Below are 19795 nucleotides of genomic sequence, written 5' to 3'. Positions count from 1 at the left end.
AAACTTTCAGAGAAGATTTAACACCACTACTACTAAAGGTATTTCAGAGCATAGAAAAGGACGGAATACTACCAAACTCATTCTATGAAGCCACCATATCCCTGATACCAAAACCAGGTAAAGACACCACAAGGAAAGAAAATTATAGACCTATACCCCTCATGAATGTAGACACAAAAATCCTCAACAAAATTCTAGCCAATAGAATTCAACAACATATCAAAAAAAATAATTCACCATGACCAAGTGGGATTCATACCAGCTATGCAGGGATGGTTCAACATTGAAAAACAATTAATGTAACCTAGAACATTACTACATAAATAAAACAAAACATATCATATGATTTTATCAATTGATGCAGACAAGGCATTTCACAAAGTTCAACACTCATTCATGATAAACACTCTCAGCAAAATAGGAATAGAAGGAAAATTCCTCAACATAATAAACGGCATTTATACAAAGCCAACAGCCAACATCACCCTAAATGGAGAGAGCCTGAAAACATTCCCACTGAGATCGGGAACCAGACAAGGATACCCTTTATCACCACTCTTATTCAACATTGTGCTGCAAGTCCTAGCCAGAGCCAATTAGGCTAGATAAAGAAATAAAGGGCATCCAGATTGGCAAGGAAGAAGTAAAAGTATCTCTATTTGCAGGTGACATGATCTTATACACAGAAAACCCTAAGGATTCCTCCAAAAAACTACTAATACAAGAGTTCAGCAGAGTATCGGGATACAAGATAAACATACAAAAATCAGTTGGATTCCTCTACAACAACAAAAAGAACATCGAAGAGGAAATCACCAAATCAATACCATTTACAGTAGCCACCAAAAAGATAAAATACTTAGGAATAAATCTTACCAGAGATTTAAAAGACTTACACAAAGAAAACTACAGTAAACTTCGGCAAGAAACCAAAAGAGACTTACATAAGTGGAAGAATACCTTGCTCATGGATAGGAAGACTTAACATTGTGAAAATGTCTGTTCTGCTAAAAGCGATCTATACATTTAATGCAATTCCGATCCAAATCCCAACAACATTCTTTAATGAGATGGAGAAACAAATCACCAACTTCATTTGGAAGGGAAAGAGGCCCCGGACAAATAAGGCATTACCGAAAAAGAAGAACAAGGTGGGAGGCCTTACTTTACCTGATTTTAGGACCTATTATACCGCCACAGTAGTCAAAACAGCCTGGTACTGGTACGATAACAGATACATGGACCATTGGAACAGAATTGAGAATTCAGACATAAATACATCCACATATGGGCAGTTGATATTTGACAAAGGCCCCCAAACAGTTAAACGGGGAAAAGACAGTCTTTTTAACAAATGGTGCTAGCATAACTGGATATCCATCTGCAAAAAAATGAAACAAGAGCAGTACCTCGCTCCGTGCACAAAAACTAACTCAAAATGCATCAAAGACCTAAATATAAAATCTAAAATGATAAAGATCATGGAAGAAAAAATAGGGACAATGTTAGGAGCCCTAATACATGGCATAAACAGTGTACAAAACATTATAAAGAATGTAGAAGAAAAACTAGATAACTGGGAGCTCCTAAAAATCAAACACCTATGCTCATCCAAAGACTTCATCAAAAGAATAAAAAGACTACCTACAGACTGGGAAAAAGTTTTTAGCTGTGACATTTCTAAAATCTAAAACGATAAAGATCATGGAAGAAAAAATACGGACAATGTTAGGAGCCCTAATACATGGCATAAACAGTATACAAAACATTATAAAGAATGTAGAACAAAAACTAGATAACTGGGAGCTCCTAAAAATCAAACACCTATGCTCATCCAAAGACTTCATCAAAAGAATAAAAAGACTACCTACAGACTGGGAAAAAGTTTTTAGCTGTGACATTTCTGATCAGCGCCTGATCTCTAAAATCTACATGATACTACAAAAACTCAACTGCAAAAAGACAAATAACCCAAATAAGAAATGGGCAAAAGATATGAATAGACATTTCACTAAAAAAGACATTCACGTAGCTAATAGATATATGAGGAAATGTTCAGGATCATTAGCCATTAGAGAAATGCAAATCAAAACTACAATGAGATTTCATCTCACTCCTACAAGGCTGGCACTAATCCAAAAAATACAAAATAATAAATGTTGGAGAAGCTGTGGAGAGATTGGAACACTTCTACACTGCTGGTGGGAATGTAAAATGGTACAACCACTTAGGAAATCAGTTTGGCGCTTCCTTAAAAAGCTAGAAATAGAACTACCATATGATCCAGCAATCCCACTCCTTAGAATATATCCTAGAGAAATAAGAGCCTTTACACGAACAGATATATCCACACCCATGTTTACTGCAGCACTGTTTAAAATAGCAAAAAGATGGAAGCAACCAAGGTGCCCATCAACGGATGAATGGATAAATAAATTATGGTATATTCACACAATGGAATACTACGCATCAATAAAGAACAGTGAGGAATCTGTGGAACATTTCATAACATGGAGGAACCTGGAAGGCATTATGCTGAGTGAAATTAGTCAGCTGCAAAAGGACAAATATTGTATAAGACCACTATTATAAGAACTTGAGAAACAGTTTAAACTGAGAAGAAAACATTCTTTTGTGGTTACCAGAGAGGGGAGGGAGGGAGGGTGGGAGAGGAGCATTCACTAATTAGATAGTAGATAAGAGCTACTTTAGGTGAAGGGAAAGACAGCACACAATACAGGGGGGGTCAGCACAATTGGACTAAACCAAAAGCAAAGAAGTTCCTGAATAAACTGAATGCTTCGAAGGCCAGCATAGCAGGGGCAGGCGTCTGGGGACCATGGTTTCAGGGGACATCTAAGTCAATTGGCATAATAAATTCTATTAAGAAAACATTCTGCATCCCACTTTGAAGGGTGATGTCTGGGGTCTTAAACACTAGCAAGCAGCCATCTAAGATGCATCAATTGGTCTCAACCCATCTGGATCAAAGGATAATGAAGACCACCAAGGACACAAGGTGATTACGAGCCCAAGAGACAGAAAGGGCCACATGAACCAGAGACTACATTATCCTGAGACCAGAAGAACCAGATGGTGCCCGGCTACAACTGATGACTGCCCTGACAGGGAACACAACAGAGAACCCCTGAGGGAGCAGAACAGCAGTAGGATGCAGACCCCAAATTCTCCTAAGACCAGACTTAATGGTCTGACTGAGACTAGAAGGACCCCGGTGGTCATGGCCCCCAGACCTTCTGTTGGCCCAGGACAGGAACCATTCCCGAAGCCAACTCTTCAGACATGGATTGGACTGGACAATGGGTTGGAGAGGGATGCTGGTGAGGAGTGAGCTTCTTGGATCAGGTAGACAGTTGAGACTATGTTGGCGTCTCCTGCCTGGAGGGGAGACGAGAGGGTGGAGGGGGTTAGAAGCTGGTGAAATGGACACGAAAAGAGAGAGTGGAGGGAGGGAGCGAGCAGGCTGTCTCATTAGGGGGAGAGTAATTGGGAGCGTGTAGCAAGGTGTATATATGGGTTTTTGTGTGAAAGACTGACTTGATTTGTAAACTTTCATTTAAGGTACAATAAAAATTATTTAAAAAAAAAAAAAGGATTAACTGGAGGCCTAAGCTAATCACATGAGATGTTTTAAGAACAGAGCGCTTTCCCCAGTCGGTAGCAGAAAGGAAAGCCAGAGAGATTGAAAGCACTGTTGTTGTTGTTTTGTGCAGTCAAGTTGATTCCGACTCACAGCAACGCTATAGGACAGAAGAGAACTGCCCCATAGGGTCCCAAGTCTGTAATTTTTACAAAAGCAGACTGCCACTTCTTTCTCCTACAGAGCAGCTGGTGGGTTCAAATCACCAACCTTTCGGTTAGCAGCTGAGCACTTAACCATTGCACCAGTAGGGCTCCAAGTTTTGCTGACAAGAAGGTAGAAAGAGTCACATGACAGGAATATGTGCACGTTCTAGAAGCTAAAAGCAGCTCCCAGCTGACAGTCAACAAGGAAACAGGGACTTCAGTCCTACAACTACAAGAAACTGAATTTTGCCAAAACCTGAATAAGCTTGAAACAGAGAGCCAACACCCTGATTTCAGCCTTGTGAAGCCTTAAGCAGAGAACTTGGACTTCTAACTTATAGAACTATGAGATAACAAATGAGTGTTGTATTAAGCCAATTCATTACCTTGAAAACCCAGTAAGTAAGTTGGAATTGACTCAATGGCAATGGGCTTGGTTTGGTTTTATTTGAACTGCACCACAGGGTAACCAAATAATAGATGAAGAAAAGCTCTCCTCATAAAATTATTTCTGATAATAAAAAACAAAATGACAGAGTATTTTGTAACCCCCAAGGAATTAGGTAAAAGGAGCCCTGGTGGCACAAGGGTTAAGCATTTGGCTGCTAATCAAAAGGTTGGCAGACCAAACCCACACAGTGGCTCCATGGCACAAAGACCCGGTGATCTGCTTCCTATAAAAAATATCTTATGGGGCAGTTCTACTCTGTCACATGGGGTTGCTATGCGTCTAAATCAACTTGATGGCACCTCAGCAACAACATAAATTAGGTATTGAGTATCGAAATTAGACACTATGTGTCCCCCAATAAAAGAACACAATACTAACTACAGTGCTGCCAGAGATCAAACCTGACTCTGATCCTGTCTTTGGGCCCAGGTGCAATTTGCAAGAAGAACAGAGGACAGGAGAACATACTGAATTGTACTGAGTATGCAATCACTAAAATCTAGGCTACAGCAAACTCCTACAGGTCAAAGGGTCTGGATTCTTCAGTAGATAAATTGTAAAGAAATGACATCAAGTTTTAAAAACAGCCAAACAACAAAAAAAAGGACATGATAAAACTATAGAGATTAGGAACATATGCTTGGGTGATAAAATTATTTTTAAAATGCAAGAAGTGATTACTATAACTGTCAGAATAATGGTTACTAGCCCAAGAGACAGAAAGGCCACATAAGCCAGAGAGAGACTCCATCAGCCTAAGACTGGAAGAACTAGATGGTGCCTGGCTACCACGGGTCACTGCCCTGACAGGGAACACAACAGAGAATACCTGAGGGAGCAGAACAGCAGGATGCAGATCTCAAATTCTCATAAAAAGACCAGGCTTAATGGTCTGACTGAGACTAGAGGGGCTCTGGAGGTCATGGTCCCTGGACCCTTTGTTAGCCCAAGGTTGTAACCATTCCCAAATCCAACTCTCCAGACAGGGATTGGACTGGACTATAAAACAGATAATGATACTGGTGAGGAGTGAGCTTCTTGACTCAAGTAGACACATGAGACTATGTGGGCAACTCCTACCTGGAGGCAAGATGAAAAGCAAGTGGGGGACAGGAGCTAGTTGAATGGACACAGGGAATACAGGGTGGAGAGGAGGAATGTGTGGTCTCATTAGGGGGAAAGCAGCTAGGAGTACATATAACTTTTTGTATGAGAGAATTAATTAATTAATTAAAAGAATAACGGTTACTTTAGGAGGGAGAGAGGGTGCTATAATCTGAATGAGGCATCTGGAGAGGCTTCAAGGGTGGCTGGCAAAATTCTACTTTTTAACCTCGGTGGTAGTCACCAAAGGAAACCAAATCTGTTGCATTCGAGTCAATTCTGACTCATAGCAACCTATAGAACAGAGTAGAACTGCCCCATAGGGTTTCCAAGGAGTGGCTGGTGGTTTCGAATTGCCAACCTTTTGGTTAGCAGCCAGGCTCTTAATCACTGTGCCACAGGAGTGGTAGTTACGAGGGTTAATAATTAAATATGCTATACGTAAAAAAAAAAAAAACCCACAGTGCATTAAATGCAATGAGACAGTGGCCCAAATTCAACTTGTATTTAACTGAAGATCTGTCTCAGTGCAGCTCTGCCAAAGTCTTACTACTGAGCCCTTCTTTAGCCAATAAAGCAGTTAATACCAGACTAAGCAGTGACTGAGGTCAATAGCAAGTGCTTAGAAAAGCAATTAGAGCAAGTAAACAGAGAAACCAAAAGAAAAAAGCAGTAAACAGTATAACCAAGGCGAACCCACCGCCGTCGAGTCAATTCCAACTCATAGTGACCTTACAGGACAGAGTGTAACTGTTCCATAGGGCTTCCAACGATCTAATCTTTATACAAGCAGGCTGTCACATCACTCTCCCGCAGAGCAGCTGGTGAGTTTGAACTGCTGACCTTTTCTTTAGCAGCCAAGCACTTTTTAACCACTGCCCCAGAAGGGCTCTTAGTAAACAGTATTGAGAATGAACACGTTGAATTTTCAGAACTCTTTATGCTATCACATATAACCATCTGCTCAAAACAGACCTCATTTCAATCCTGCAAATCAGTCATACTTATTCCTAGCTCAGCGCCAGAATTTTTCCATTATAAACTGGTTTCTTTCTCAGAGTTATTTTCCCAATTCTACCAGAGATTGCTAATAAAGGCAGTAATACGTTTACCAATTATATTCACATCTTCAAAAGAAAAGCTGCAGAAAAAAGATGGCAGAAAGAATGCAACTGGGACTTGATGAAGAAAAGGCTACTAGAAGCTGATTCATCTAGCCATGACAAACAGGGCCTTCTTTAGATATAGTGAAGTACCAGAAACTACACCCCCAGCCATGCATTTTTTTTCTGCCTTTAGGTATTTGGACAATGGTGAAAACAGTTTGAATAAGCAAGGAAATGAGCATGAAGTTGCAGGCCTGTACTGTCCAGTAGGGTAATCACTAGTCATGTGGTTATTGAGTACCTCAAGTACAGCTAGTCTGAAGTGAGAGTGCAGGTGTAAAATAAACACTGGATTTCAAAGACTTAGGAAAAGAAAAAAAATCTCATTAATAATTTTGTATTGATTACATGTGAAAATAATATTTTGGATATACTGGGCTAGGCAGGAAACCCTGGTGGCATAGTAGTTAAGTGCTACAGCTGCTAACCAAAGGGTCGGCAGTTTGAATCCGCCAGGCACTCCTTGGAGACTCTATGGGGCAGTTCTACTCTGTCCTATAGGGTCGCTATGAGTCAGAACCAACTCGACGGCACTGGGTTTGGTTTTTGGTTTGGGCTAGACAAAATATATCATTAAATTTAATTTTACCTGTTTCTTTTTTTCACGTGGCTACTAGAAAATTTTAAATTACATATGTGGCTTGCATTATACTTAAACACGACAACGTTGTTAAACAGATTATTATTAAATAGTGTTGAACAGGATAAACAAAGTAGCTAAAAATAGGAATTTCCAGAGTTTTTTCCTACTGTTTACCACCAATACTACAATTCATTTAACTTCCAGCCTTTGTATCTGTCTATAAAATAGAAGTTTAAAAAAAAAAAAAAATCAGTAGCTGCATTAAGTCATGGCTATAACATTAAATTACGGGACAAAAGAACTGAGTTCTAGTCCTGGTTCTGACACTAACTAGCAGTTACCTTAGGGAAATCACATTTCCTTTCTCGGCCTCAGTTGCCTGTCCCAACATAGTAAAGCTTCTAAATTTTCCATGGTTCCATCAAAATATAATTTTTTTCTTTCTGTCACAAATTGGTTTTCAGAGAAATTAATACTTACTCTGAGTCTAACACATCCTCTGCGTGAACCTCTCATCATTTTGTCCTTGGACTAAAAAAAAAAAAAAAAAAAAAATTCAATAAACGAGATTAACAGACTGATGAATTGTCTTTAGAATCATCTGGGGATAAAGAGACAAGATTTACAGTAACATCCCTTCCCTTCCTCCACCCATCGTCCCTCCAAAAAAACACTTAGGATAGGGGAATTAACAGGTGTTAAATGAAAATGTCTGAAAGTCTATACAAACACATTTAATCATAAACTTAATATACGCCTTAAATGTAGAATATATCACACTATAATTTTTGTTTTTCCTTTATGCTTATTAACTCTAGCCCAGTGTTTCTCAAATTTTAATAAGTTTAGAAATCACCTGGAAGCTCGGAATCATCTTGTGGAGTGGGGGAGAGTAGGAATCACTCCCAGGTGAGTCTGACAGAGGAACACACTTTGAGAAACACTGCTGTAGCTTTAACTCTTTGTAATTCCTCAAATAGGTCACAACATTTTTGTCTCTGCAACTTCCCATCCAATGTTCCTCAATCTAGAATACCCTTGAAACTGATTTTCTGTGTGCCTGTCACTCATCAGACGCCTCCCCTCCATCCAACTTGGATTCCCAGGCCTGGGCTCCCAGAATCTCCCAGGTGAGCCTCCGCATGGCATGCATAGCCATGTCCCATAATAACCGGCTTATTTATCTGACTCACAAGACTGGGCGTTCCGAGGGGGTAGGAGTGATACCTGATTTATCCTTGATATCACATGCCTCAGAACAGAGTCTGGCACACATTAGATGCTCAAATAATATTTACTAATAAAACATGGCTTACCTGTATGTTTCCCTTACAGACTAAGCCCAGTAAAGGCTACGTTTTTCATACTAAGCACTATGTTGACATTCAGTAAATATTCCAAAAATTAAATTAGTCATGTGCAGTAGAACTTCAAATAATCAAAGTTTAAAGAAGATTTAATACTTCAACAACTGGTATTATTCTGTACTCCCCCATAGGAGAAAGTAGCAACATAAGCCGATATCATGGGGTAATGATTTAAAGAAAGCTGTTCCACTTTAAACCATTGGTGCCCAACATTCAAAAGTCTTGAGCCATAGACATTCATGTTCAGAAATTATTACTCTGAAGTACTGCTCCTGTTTTTATTCTATTTACAAAAAGAAGAAGAAAAACTCATATTTTAGAAAAAAAAATCTCAGTTCTGAACAGGGTCAAAAAAGTTATTTTACTAGCAATACAGTTAGAGAAAACGCAGTCAACAAAAACCATTCCCTAAGCATTTAACTCGACGGCACTGGGTTAAGCATTTAATAGCCCTTTATTATATACCCTATACTTATCCTCCCTCCAAAAGCATCAAGGAAATTACAAAAATAATAATTAGGTTTAAAAAGATCCAATGAGAATTAAAATGTAAAGTCAACTCAAACAAAGTAAGAGTCAATATATTCATCCTTTATCCTCTTCTACCATAATATAATTTTTAAAGTAAAATTTTAGTAAATAGAGAAAGGGCAAGACAGGCATCAACGATGGTACCACTATTGGGATAACAAGTTATAAAACACTTAAAGAGATAGCTGAGAATAATTAAAACAAACATAACTAGGAAACCATCGGACAAATCCAGAATGTGGTGATATTCTGTAAAATAACTGGCCTAGGCTCTTGCAAAATGGGTAAAAAAAAAAACAAAACAGAAAGACTAGCATGTAAATAAGTGCAATATGCGGCAAAAATAAATGCTACATGAACGGACACACAAAGTGCTGTGGACTACAGAGGGGCCCTGCTATGGAAAAAAAACAGGGACAGCAATACTGATGTGACCATATTTCACATTTCAATCTAGGACTTTAAAAAAAAGTAAAAAGTCTGACGAGAAGAGGAGAAAGCAGGAAAAAGAAGGCATTCCAAGGCAAGGGAACAGCAGCAGCAAAGGCACAGATACAGAAAACACTATACATGAAGTAGGCACAGAAGAAGAGATTTACTAACAAGAATACAGAAGAAGTGCAGAAAGGAATGCAGAGAAGATGAGGATGAAAGGGGGAAATGTGAACCAGATCCTGCAAGAGCCAGAAAAGAAATTATTGAGTAATTAAAGAAATTCGACTTTATTCTACAGTTAATGGAGAGCTACTGAAGGTTTACAAGGAGGGCAATAACATTCTCAAAGACTTATTTTAGAAAAATAATGCTGTAAATATGAGGACATGTGAAAAAGGGTGATGTTACATTAATATTAACAGTACCAGCTACGGCACCGCAGACACTCACTTATAGGTGCTCTCTATGTGACAGGCACTTTATAGGCTGTAAACTTCCCAAAATCTTGTGTGGTAAGAATTATTCACATATTATAAATGAAAGTGACACTAAGGACATACAGTAAATTACCCAAAGTTATACATGTAAAATGTAACGGAGTTTGACAAGGCAGGAGCAATTTGAAACGGCTGCCCTGCAAATCATTCTCCCAGTCTGTACTTGTACTGTTAAACTGGAATCCTCCTCTCTCTTCCGAAATGGCACAGGGCCCTCTCTCTCATTCTCTTCCCACTCAGCTCTAATGTGGGACAAAAAGGAAGCTGGTGTGATTGAAAATCCCAGGTACAGTGAGTGCTGTAAAAAAAAAAAAAAAAAAAAAACCGTTGTCATTGAGTCGATTCCAACTGGTTAAATGACCAAACTGGCCAATCGCAGTTCCCATGACTCTGCAAAGCAGATGGAATCCTTTCCCAGGGATTTCTCAACTAGGCTAGGAGAAGAATTCTTTCCTTTTTGTTCCTGAAGCTGTGAGGTACAGCTGCCAGGGCTCATGTGCCTTCCATGTAGAAAAAGGAATCAATAAAGTCTACACAGAGAAGCAGAAAGGACAGAAAGAAAGAGCCCTGCCTATCAATGATTTCCAGCTACACCCTGGCCTGGAGTAATCCTGCCTAAGCCAGTGCCATCACCAAATATCAGGTGGTTTTTTACAAATACTAGTAGTTTCTGGTGGTGAGAGCAAGGTAGGGCCAGCATAACCACATCCCAGCAATCTTCCCACCAGGCATTATCTCACTAATGATTTGAATGCTAACAGACTGCATTTTTTGGAAATTGGCACAAAGAGTCATAGGACCTACAGCTTGAATGAGGTCTGTCATGGATTGAATTATGTCCCCTCAAAAATGTGTGTACCAATTTGGCTGGGCCATGATTCCTGGTATTGTGTGATTTTCCTATATGTTGTAAAGCCTGCCTTTATGATGTTACTGAGGGAGGATGGGCAGCAGTTGTGCCAGTGAGGCAGGACTCAACCTACAAGATTGGATTGTATCTTGAGGCAATCTCTTTTGAGATATAAAAGAGAAGGGAGCGGAGAAGCAGAGGGACCTCATACCCCCAAGAAGGCAGTGCCAGGAGCAGAGAGAGTCCCTGTGCAGAGAAGCTCCTTGTCCAGGGAAAGACTGACGAGAAGATCGACAGAGAGAGAAAGTCTTCCCCTGGAGCTGACACCCTGAGTTTGGACTTTTAGCCTACTTTACTGTGAATAAATAAACTTCTTTTTGTTAAAGCCATGCACTTATGGTATTTCTGTTATACCAGCACTAGACGACTAAGACAAGGTCCCTCTTTCTGTCTGCAGCTACAAAGCCCAGCACCTCAAGAAAGGAATCCTGAAAGGATACTACAGTCGTTTCAGCTGGATGAGAAAACAAGATCTCCATGAAGTGTAGATACAGGGCTAATATGTTCTATTCCTCAAGGGCTCCACAGCTAAGCAAGGACTGTTTGGTCTGGTGGTTGGGTTTGCTGGTTTCTTATACCTTATTCATGTAAGGGCAGTGGGTCTGGTTATAACAAGCCATGCAATCAAAAACTATTTCTAATAATTATTGTGCTAATCATCAACACCAAGGCATTGATTCAGATTATAATTTATATTGAAGTTGCAAAGTAAATTACCACAAAAATGTAATGCTGCCTGTGATATACTATCCCCCAATATCCACCCTTCCCATCTTCCTCAGTAAAAATACCCTCCACCTCCAAGTTTCAGCTGAACACATGGCTCCCCTGCTGTACGCTATACTTCCAGCCTCCCTTTCAGCTAGGTATAGGCCCTGTATCTATCTACTGGCCAGTAGACTGTGAATGGACGCCATATATACGACTTCCAGATTGTGTCCTTAAACGGAAGCTGCTTGAATATATATTCTTCACAAGTGTATATGTTAGGCCATAAAATAAGTCTTAATAAATTTAAAAGGATGGAAATAATGCAAAGTATATTCTTTGACTACAATGGAATAAAATTAGAAATTTCAATAAGAAGGAAATCTGGGTAAGTCACAAATATATAAAAATTAAACAACAAACTCCTAAGTAACCAATGAGTCAAAGAAGAAATCAAAAGGGAAATTAGAAACTACCTCAAGATGAATGGAAAAAAAAAAACCCCAGCATACCAAAACTTATAGGACACAATGAAAGCAGTTCTTGGAGACAAATTTATAGCTGTTAATGCCTATTTTGAAAAAGAAAAAAGATCTCAAATTAATAATGTAGCCTTCCACCTTAGGAAAGTGTACAAAGTAGAACAACTAAACCTAAAGCAAGCAGAAGGAAAGAAACAATAAAGATTAGAGCAGAAATAAAATGAAACAGAAAAAGAATTAAGAGAAATCAGTGAAACCGAAAGTTGGTTGTTTGAAAAGGTCAACAAAATTGACAAATCTTTAGCTAGATTGACCAAGCAAAAGAGAGGACTCAAATTATTAAAATCAGAAATGAAAGACATTACTGGCAACCTTACAGAAACAGAAAGAATCATAAGGAAATACAATGAATAATTGTATGTCAGCAAATTAGATAATCTAGATGAAATTAAGAAATTCCTAGAAAGGCACACAAATTGACAAAACTGATTCAAGAAATAGAAAATCTGAATAGACCTATAACAAGTAAAGAGACTGAATCAATCAATTAAAAAACTTCTCCAAAGAAAAGGTCAGTCCCAGATAGCTTTACCGGTGGGTTTACCAAACATTTAAAGAATAAACACCAATCCTTCGCAAACTCTTCCAAAAAACAGAAGAGAAGGAATGCTTCCCAACTTAATATGTGATGCCATTATTATTCAAATACCAAAACCAGGCAAAGACATCATAAGAAAAGACCAATACCTGTTAGTAATACAGGGACAAAATCCTCAACAAAATACTAGTAAACCAAATCCAGCAACATATAAAAAGGATTATACACCATGACCAAATGGGATTTATCCCAGGAATGCAAAGTTGCATCAATATATAATAATCAATGAATATAATACACATAAAATAAAGGATAAAAAACCACATGATCATCTCAATAGACACAGAAAAACATTTGATAAAGCCAGACACGCTTTCATGATAAAAACACATAACAAGGAATAGAAGGCAACTTTCTCAACCTGATAAAGGCCATCTATGAAAAACTCACACCTACCATTATACCCAATGGTGAAAGACTGAAAGTTTTATGCTTAAGATCAGGAACAAGACAAGGACATCCCCTCTTGACACTCCTATTCAACATTGTGCTGAAGGTTCTAGCCAGGGAAATCAGGCAAGAAAAAGATATAAAAGGCATCCAGACTGGAAAGGAAGAAGTAAAACTATATTTACAGATGACATGATCTTCTATTTTATATAGAAACTCCTACAGAATCCATTTTTAAAAAAAAACTATAAAAGCTAATAAACAGCTTCAGCAAAGCTGCAGAACATAAGATTAATATACAAAAGTCTGTTTTATTTCCATATTCTTACAACAAGCAATCCAAAATAAAATTAAGAAAATGTGAGGTGATCCCCAGACACCCTTTTAACTCAGTACTGAAGTCACTCCTGACGTTCGACCTTCAGCCACCCTGGTAGCGCAGTGGTTAAGAGCTACGAATGCTAACCAAAAGGTCGGCAGTTCGAATTCACCAGGCATTCCTTGAAACCCTACGGGGCAGTTCTACTCTGTCCTTTAGGGTCACTATAAGTCACAGTCGACTCGACGGCAACAGGTTTTATACACAAGAAAATGAGCCCTGGTGGCACAATGGTTAAGTGCTGGGCTGGTAACCAAAAGGTTGGTGGTTCAAACCCACCAGTGGCTCCTCAGGAGATGAGACCTGGTAATCTGCTCCCATAAAGATTATAGCTTAGGAAAGCCTATGGGCCAGTTCTACTCTGTCCTACAGGGTCACTATGAGTCAGTATCGACCAGACAGCACCCAAAAAAACATACTGTAGAAAGAAACCCCTGGGTGGCACAAACAGTTAAGCACTCAGCTATTAACTGAAAGGCTGGAGGTTCAAGTCCACCCAGACGCGCCTCAGAAGAAAAGCCTGGTGATCTACAGCCACTGGCAAGCCTATAGAGCACAGTTCTATTCTTACACACAGGGGGTCACCATGAGTCAGAATCAACTCAACAGCAACTGGTTTGGTTTTTTGGTTTATACTGTAGAGACTCAAAAAATATTTGTTGAACAAATGAATGATAGACAAGGAAGATACATATAAGTGCAGACGACCATTTAAAATTTCAGTAAATATAGCCCATAAGCTAATATACTATTACTCAATAGCCAGTAATCTGAAGCTTCTGCTATTATTTCCATTATGTTGGCTAAAAAACTAAAGTAGAACTGCTAAATTAGTTGCCCATGGACAAATAAAGTTTCCTAACTTAATAATAGGCTGTTATTAAGCCTGTTAAGTTTGTCTCAAAAGGAAAAGAACCTCTGTCCTTTATACTACCATCTTCATACCTGCTTTACACTTACCTTTTTTAAAGCCAGTAATTTTTTCCCCCAAGAAACTTCTAAGGAATGCTGATACCGTAACATTCTAACTAACACTCCATGAACGGCTCTAGGTAGCAAACACCTTAGGACGTCTGGATTTTCTTCAGTACACGCCAATGTGAAAATCAATTCATTCTGTGGATCTAGAAATAAATATTTACCTTGGCACTGACTGCTGCTCCCAGGGAGCCAAGGAACAGAGCCTAACAAGCCAACAGTACTGATAATGTAAGAGCACATTCATGCGTTCCTGGGGAAAAGGAATCTAGGATGGGGTTAAGCAGCCAAAAAGAAAAAACAAAAACAAAACCTTTTTGCTAACTGTAGAGTAAATAACCTTATAAAGACCTTTTGGTCTCATTTGACACTGGTCTTAATCCTTCTCAAAACTCTCCGTCCCGGTTCTTCCCACTATCCCTCTAACTGTTCCCTCCGAGTCTCTCTCTTTACCCTCAGTTGTCCACAGCAATAACCTCCTGACCACCCAGAAACCACCAGGTACTTGTTATGGGCTCCTCTCCCATCCCTGAGTCACTTTCTGTGAAATAAGCAGGGTGAAACAGTAGGCGGTAAAGCACTGGCTCTGAAGTCCCCCTGCCAGACTCTGAATCCTGGCTGTGCCAGGTGTGACCTCAGACAAGTCACACAGAGGCCCCTAGCTGAGCACGAGTCTTCCTGTGTGAAACGGGGAAACAGAGCTGTCGGAAGAACTCACGAGACGAGGTATGTAAAGCAGTTAGCTGGCAACTAACGGACAATGCTAGTCATGGTTGTCGCTTGCTTGCTTTTTTGTTTGTTGCCTGAGCTCTCTAGCTTGTCTTCTCCTGTGCATCTGAACCTAACGCAGAGCACTGGATGGTTATGGTCACCATCACCATCTCTCTCCGCACCCCCGCCCCCGTCTGTCTCCCTCTCTCTCTCCCTCCCCCTTTAGAGAAAAAGGCAAAATGTCCAGCAAACTAACAAAATCAAGGAGAAATTCAAAGTTTAACCTAGTTGACAAATCGTATCATCTTCCTTTAATTTTCCTTTCCACAAAAGAAGAGCAGCAGTCATCTACCTTACAGAGATTCTGAAAGAAATAGGAATTTTATTGTTTTTAAGTCATTATTATACTGAGTGGCAGACGTTTTATCCCTAACTGCACGCACACATATACACCAAAGTACAAATGCACATGCTAGTTAAAAGTGAACAGGTGTCACTTTAGACAAAAATCATGCTGCTTGATTATAATCCTTGCAATCCATCAAGAAGCTATCAGTGAAGCCACCGGTAAATAAGAATTAAGTAGAAAAATAATACAACTTCAACCACCAGTGCTATCTAAAATGTGTTGTGTACAGGCCAATAATCACTGAAGGATGCTCTTGAATTTTACTTTTAACTAAACCTGCTGATCTATCAATCTGCAGTTGGAAAAAGAAAAAAAATTCTTTCATCTGAGAATTAGAGTCAAGCAAAATTTGTTGTAAAGCATGACATTTGAAATCGGTTCTGAAATAGGTATCTGGAAAGCAGTCTAACAAAAATAAAAGATTCCAAATCAGAACAGCATGATGACAGCAATAAGGAGTGACTCACATTCTCAAGAGAACAGCACATAATGATCTCATCACGTACAGTGGTTGACCTGTTATTTTTTAAATCCCTAGGAAAAGGTAATTTTAAAAATGTACTGAGAACTATTCAGCTGAATATCTGTCTTAAATCTGTTTAATGTTTAATGCCTCTCACAGCAGGGTTAACAAGTAGGGCCTCTTGATTTGTTACACTGTAAAACCAAAACACCCACTACTGTCAAGTTGATTCCAACTCACAGAGACCCTGTAGGACAGACCAGAACTGCCCCATAGGGTTTCCAAGAAGCGCCTGGTACATTCGAACTGCTTTACCTTTTGGCTAGCAGCTGTGGCTCTTAACCATTACGCAACCAGGGTTTCCTGTTACACTGTAGCTATATTTTATAACTTTAGCTCAACTTCAGTGTTTCACATAAAAAACATCTTCAGAATAAATTTAGGGGGCAGTGAGTTTATGTTAATGGAAGAAGAAGAACTTGGAAAAGCAGAGTGAGAATGGCTGCTCAGCGAAATGCAATCCGTGTCATTGAATTGTACAGTAGAAACTGTTCAATTGATGTATGTTCTGCTGGGTATATTCTCAACAATAAAAATAAATTATAAAAAAGAAAAAAACATCTTCAGAAGGAGATACAGGCTGCATACATTTCAAAGTAATATAAATTAAGAAAAGCTCAAAATTGTCTGCCTTTAGGCTTCTAGAACTATAGATATGTTCACGTGAAATATTTTAAATTTACAAAGTCGTTTCAATCCCTCAGGAGTATGCTTCACAAAAAGGAAGTACAATTTTAGAAAAAAATTTATAACCATAAATACACACCTTTTATTATCCTATAGATAAGCAAATGTAATGAAATAACATAGGTTTTCAAGTGGGAGAAGTAAGGTTTTGAATTCAAGCCCTGCCAACATGCTAGCAGGGTGGCACTTAAATTTTTTCAGCTTCAGTTCCCTTCTTTGTAAAATGAGGGCATCACCTGCTCTCATAGGATCATTACAATTACTAAGTTAATGTAAATCAATCGCTTAGCATTGGCCTGGCATACAGACAGTACAAGGTTTATGCCCCTTCCTGCCTCTACCTTAAATATAGCAAACAAATCCTCTAATCATTTTACTAAACCTAAGCAACATCATTATTAACGGAGAAAAGATTGAAGTTGTCAAGGATTTCATTTTACTTGGATCCACAATCAACACCCATGGAAGCAGCAGTCAAGAAATCAAAAGATGCATTGCATTGGGTAAACCTGCTGCAAAGGACCTCTTCAAAGTGTTGAAAAGCAAAGATGTCACTTTGAAGACTAAGGTGCGCCTGACCCAAGGCATGGTATTTTCAATCGCATCATGTGCATGTGAAAGATGGACATGAATAAGGAAGACTGAAGAAGAGCTGACGCCTTTGAATTGTGGTGTTGGCGAAGAATATTGAATATACCATGGACTGCCAAAAGAACGAACAAATCTGTCTTAGAAGAAGTACAGCCAGAATGCTCCTTAGAAGCAAGGATGGCAAAACTGCGTCTTACATACTTTGGACATGTTGTCAGGAGGGATCAGTCCCTGAAGAAGGACATCATGCTTGGCAGAGTACAGGGTCAGCGGAAAAGAGGAAGACCCTCAACAAGGTGGATTGACACAGTGGCTGCAACAATGAGCTCGAGCATAACAACGATCGTAAGGATGGCTCAGGACCAGGCAGTGTTTCATTCTGTTGCGCACAGGGTCGATATGAGTCGGAATCGACTCAACGGCACCTAACAACAACAAAGCTAACCCTATTCTCATCTGGCCATAACTTCTGTCAGGCATGTCTCCTACCATCAAACCCAGTAGTGGCTCCTCAGGAGAAAAGACCTGACGATCTGCTCCCATAAAGGTCACAGCTCAGGAAACCCTATGGGGCAGTTCTACACTGTCCTATAGGGTTACTTTGAGTCAGAATCGACTCAAAGGCACACTACAACAACATACAGTAGAAAGGAGTCTGGATGTCACAAATGGTTAAGCACTCAGCTGCTAACTGAAAGGTTAGCAGTTCCAGTCTACTTCTACTTTACCAAATGCGATATTCTCCTCCAGCAACTGATCCTTCCTAATGATGTGTCCAAAGCAAGCGAGTTGGACAATGTTCTGTTGTGCATCCATAAGGTTTTCATTGGTTAATTTTCAGATATAGATTGCCAGGCCTTTCTTTCTAGTCTCTCTTAGTCTGGAAGCTCCACTGAAATCTGAAAACCACAAATGACTCTGCTGGTATTTGAAATACTGGTGGCATAGCTTCCAGCATCAAAGAAACATACAAACCACCACAGTAAAACAAATTGACAGACAGATGGTGGCTCTGTAAATAAATAAACAGTACTTGCCAGAATACCACACAGATGCACTGCTCATAACAATTTCAAAATAGAAATGACAGCAACAACACCCACTACTGTGGCCTCCTTTCTTTGAAAGGCACAGCCTCCAAGCCATCCTGATATATTATACCAGAGAGCCTTCACTAGTTACTGCTTTGTGAGCACTAACTAGCCTAAAACTGTAACCCTTCTGCCAGAATGCTGGACCAACAAAAACTCTTTTCAATCACAGACCCACAACAGTGGAAGAATTGTCCCCATCAATCACCCCTTAAATTATTATCAATAACTCCCTCATTCCCTTCCCCCCAGTTACAGACTGCCTCATTTTCAGCAGATTTGTTGCCTATTTACTCAACAGGTACAGCCTTATGAAAGTACATATAATCAATACACAGGTGACAGTGATGTCACGGGTCTCTCAAAGAACTGAGAATAAGGCTACCCTCCCTTAGAGAGAACAGAGATATACAAGATCACCTTTAAGAGATGGAATAGCTTAGAAGTCAGAATGTAGGTATCAGAAAGTATTGTTGTTATATGCCCTCCAGTCGGTTCTGACTCATAGCAACCCTATGCATAACAGAAAGAAACACTGCCCAGTCCTGCACCATCCCTACAATCGTTGTTATGCTTCAGCCCATTGCTGCAGCCATGGTGTCAATCCACCTCGTTGAGGGTCTTCCTCTTTCCCGCTGACCCTGTACTTTGTCAAGCATGATGTCCTTCTCCAGAGACTGATCCCTCCTGACGACATGTCCAAAGTATGTAAGATGCAGTTTTGCCATCCTTGCTTCTAAGGAGCATTCTGGTTGTACTTCTTCTAAGACAGATTTGTTCGTTCTTTTGGCAGTCCATGGTATATTCAATATTCTTCGCCAACACCATAATTCAAAGGCATCAATTCTTCTTCAGTCTTCCTTATTCATTGTCCAGCTTTCACATGCCCATGATGCAGTTGAAAATACCATGCGTTGGGACAGCCGCACCTTAGTCTTCAAAGTGACATCTTTGCTTTTCAACACTTTGAAGAGGTCCTTTGCAGCAGATTTACCCAATGCAATGAATCTTTTGATTTCTTGACTGCTGCTTCCATGGGTGTTGATTATGGATCCAAGTAAAACGAAATCCTTGACAATTTCAATCTTTTCTCTGTTTATCATGATGTTGCTCATTGGTCCAGTTGTGAGGATTTTTGTTTTGGGTTATGTTGAGGTGCAATCCATACTGAAGGCTGTGGTCTTTGATCTTCATTAGTAAGTGCTTCGAGTCCTCTTCACTTTCAGCAAGGAAGGTTCTGTCATCTGCATAGCGCAGGTTGTTAATGAGTCTTCCTCCAATCCTGATGCCCCGTTCTTCTTCATATAGTCCAGCTTCTCGGATTATTTGCTCAGCAT

General features: G+C 39.6%; 1 protein-coding gene across 3 annotated transcripts in view; it reads right to left on the bottom strand.

Annotated features, from left to right (window-relative positions):
- OSBPL9 (oxysterol binding protein like 9) overlaps window positions 1-19795 on the bottom strand; it is a 176915-nt gene that overhangs the window by 126015 nt on the left and 31105 nt on the right. For 2 of the 3 annotated variants that reach the window (XM_049875176.1, XM_049875175.1), the window contains exon 2: window positions 7592-7642. In XM_049875176.1, coding sequence (XP_049731133.1) covers window positions 7592-7642 — 51 coding nt within the window. Of the gene's footprint in view, window positions 1-7591; window positions 7643-19795 lie in introns of those variants that run through there. The other variant, XM_049875178.1, reaches the window with a different exon arrangement.

The sequence above is a fragment of the Elephas maximus genome, chromosome 3, assembly GCF_024166365.1.
Source record: "Elephas maximus indicus isolate mEleMax1 chromosome 3, mEleMax1 primary haplotype, whole genome shotgun sequence".
In the NCBI taxonomy this organism is placed as follows: domain Eukaryota; kingdom Metazoa; phylum Chordata; class Mammalia; order Proboscidea; family Elephantidae; genus Elephas; species Elephas maximus.
This window is presented reverse-complemented; position numbering and strand designations above follow the sequence as displayed.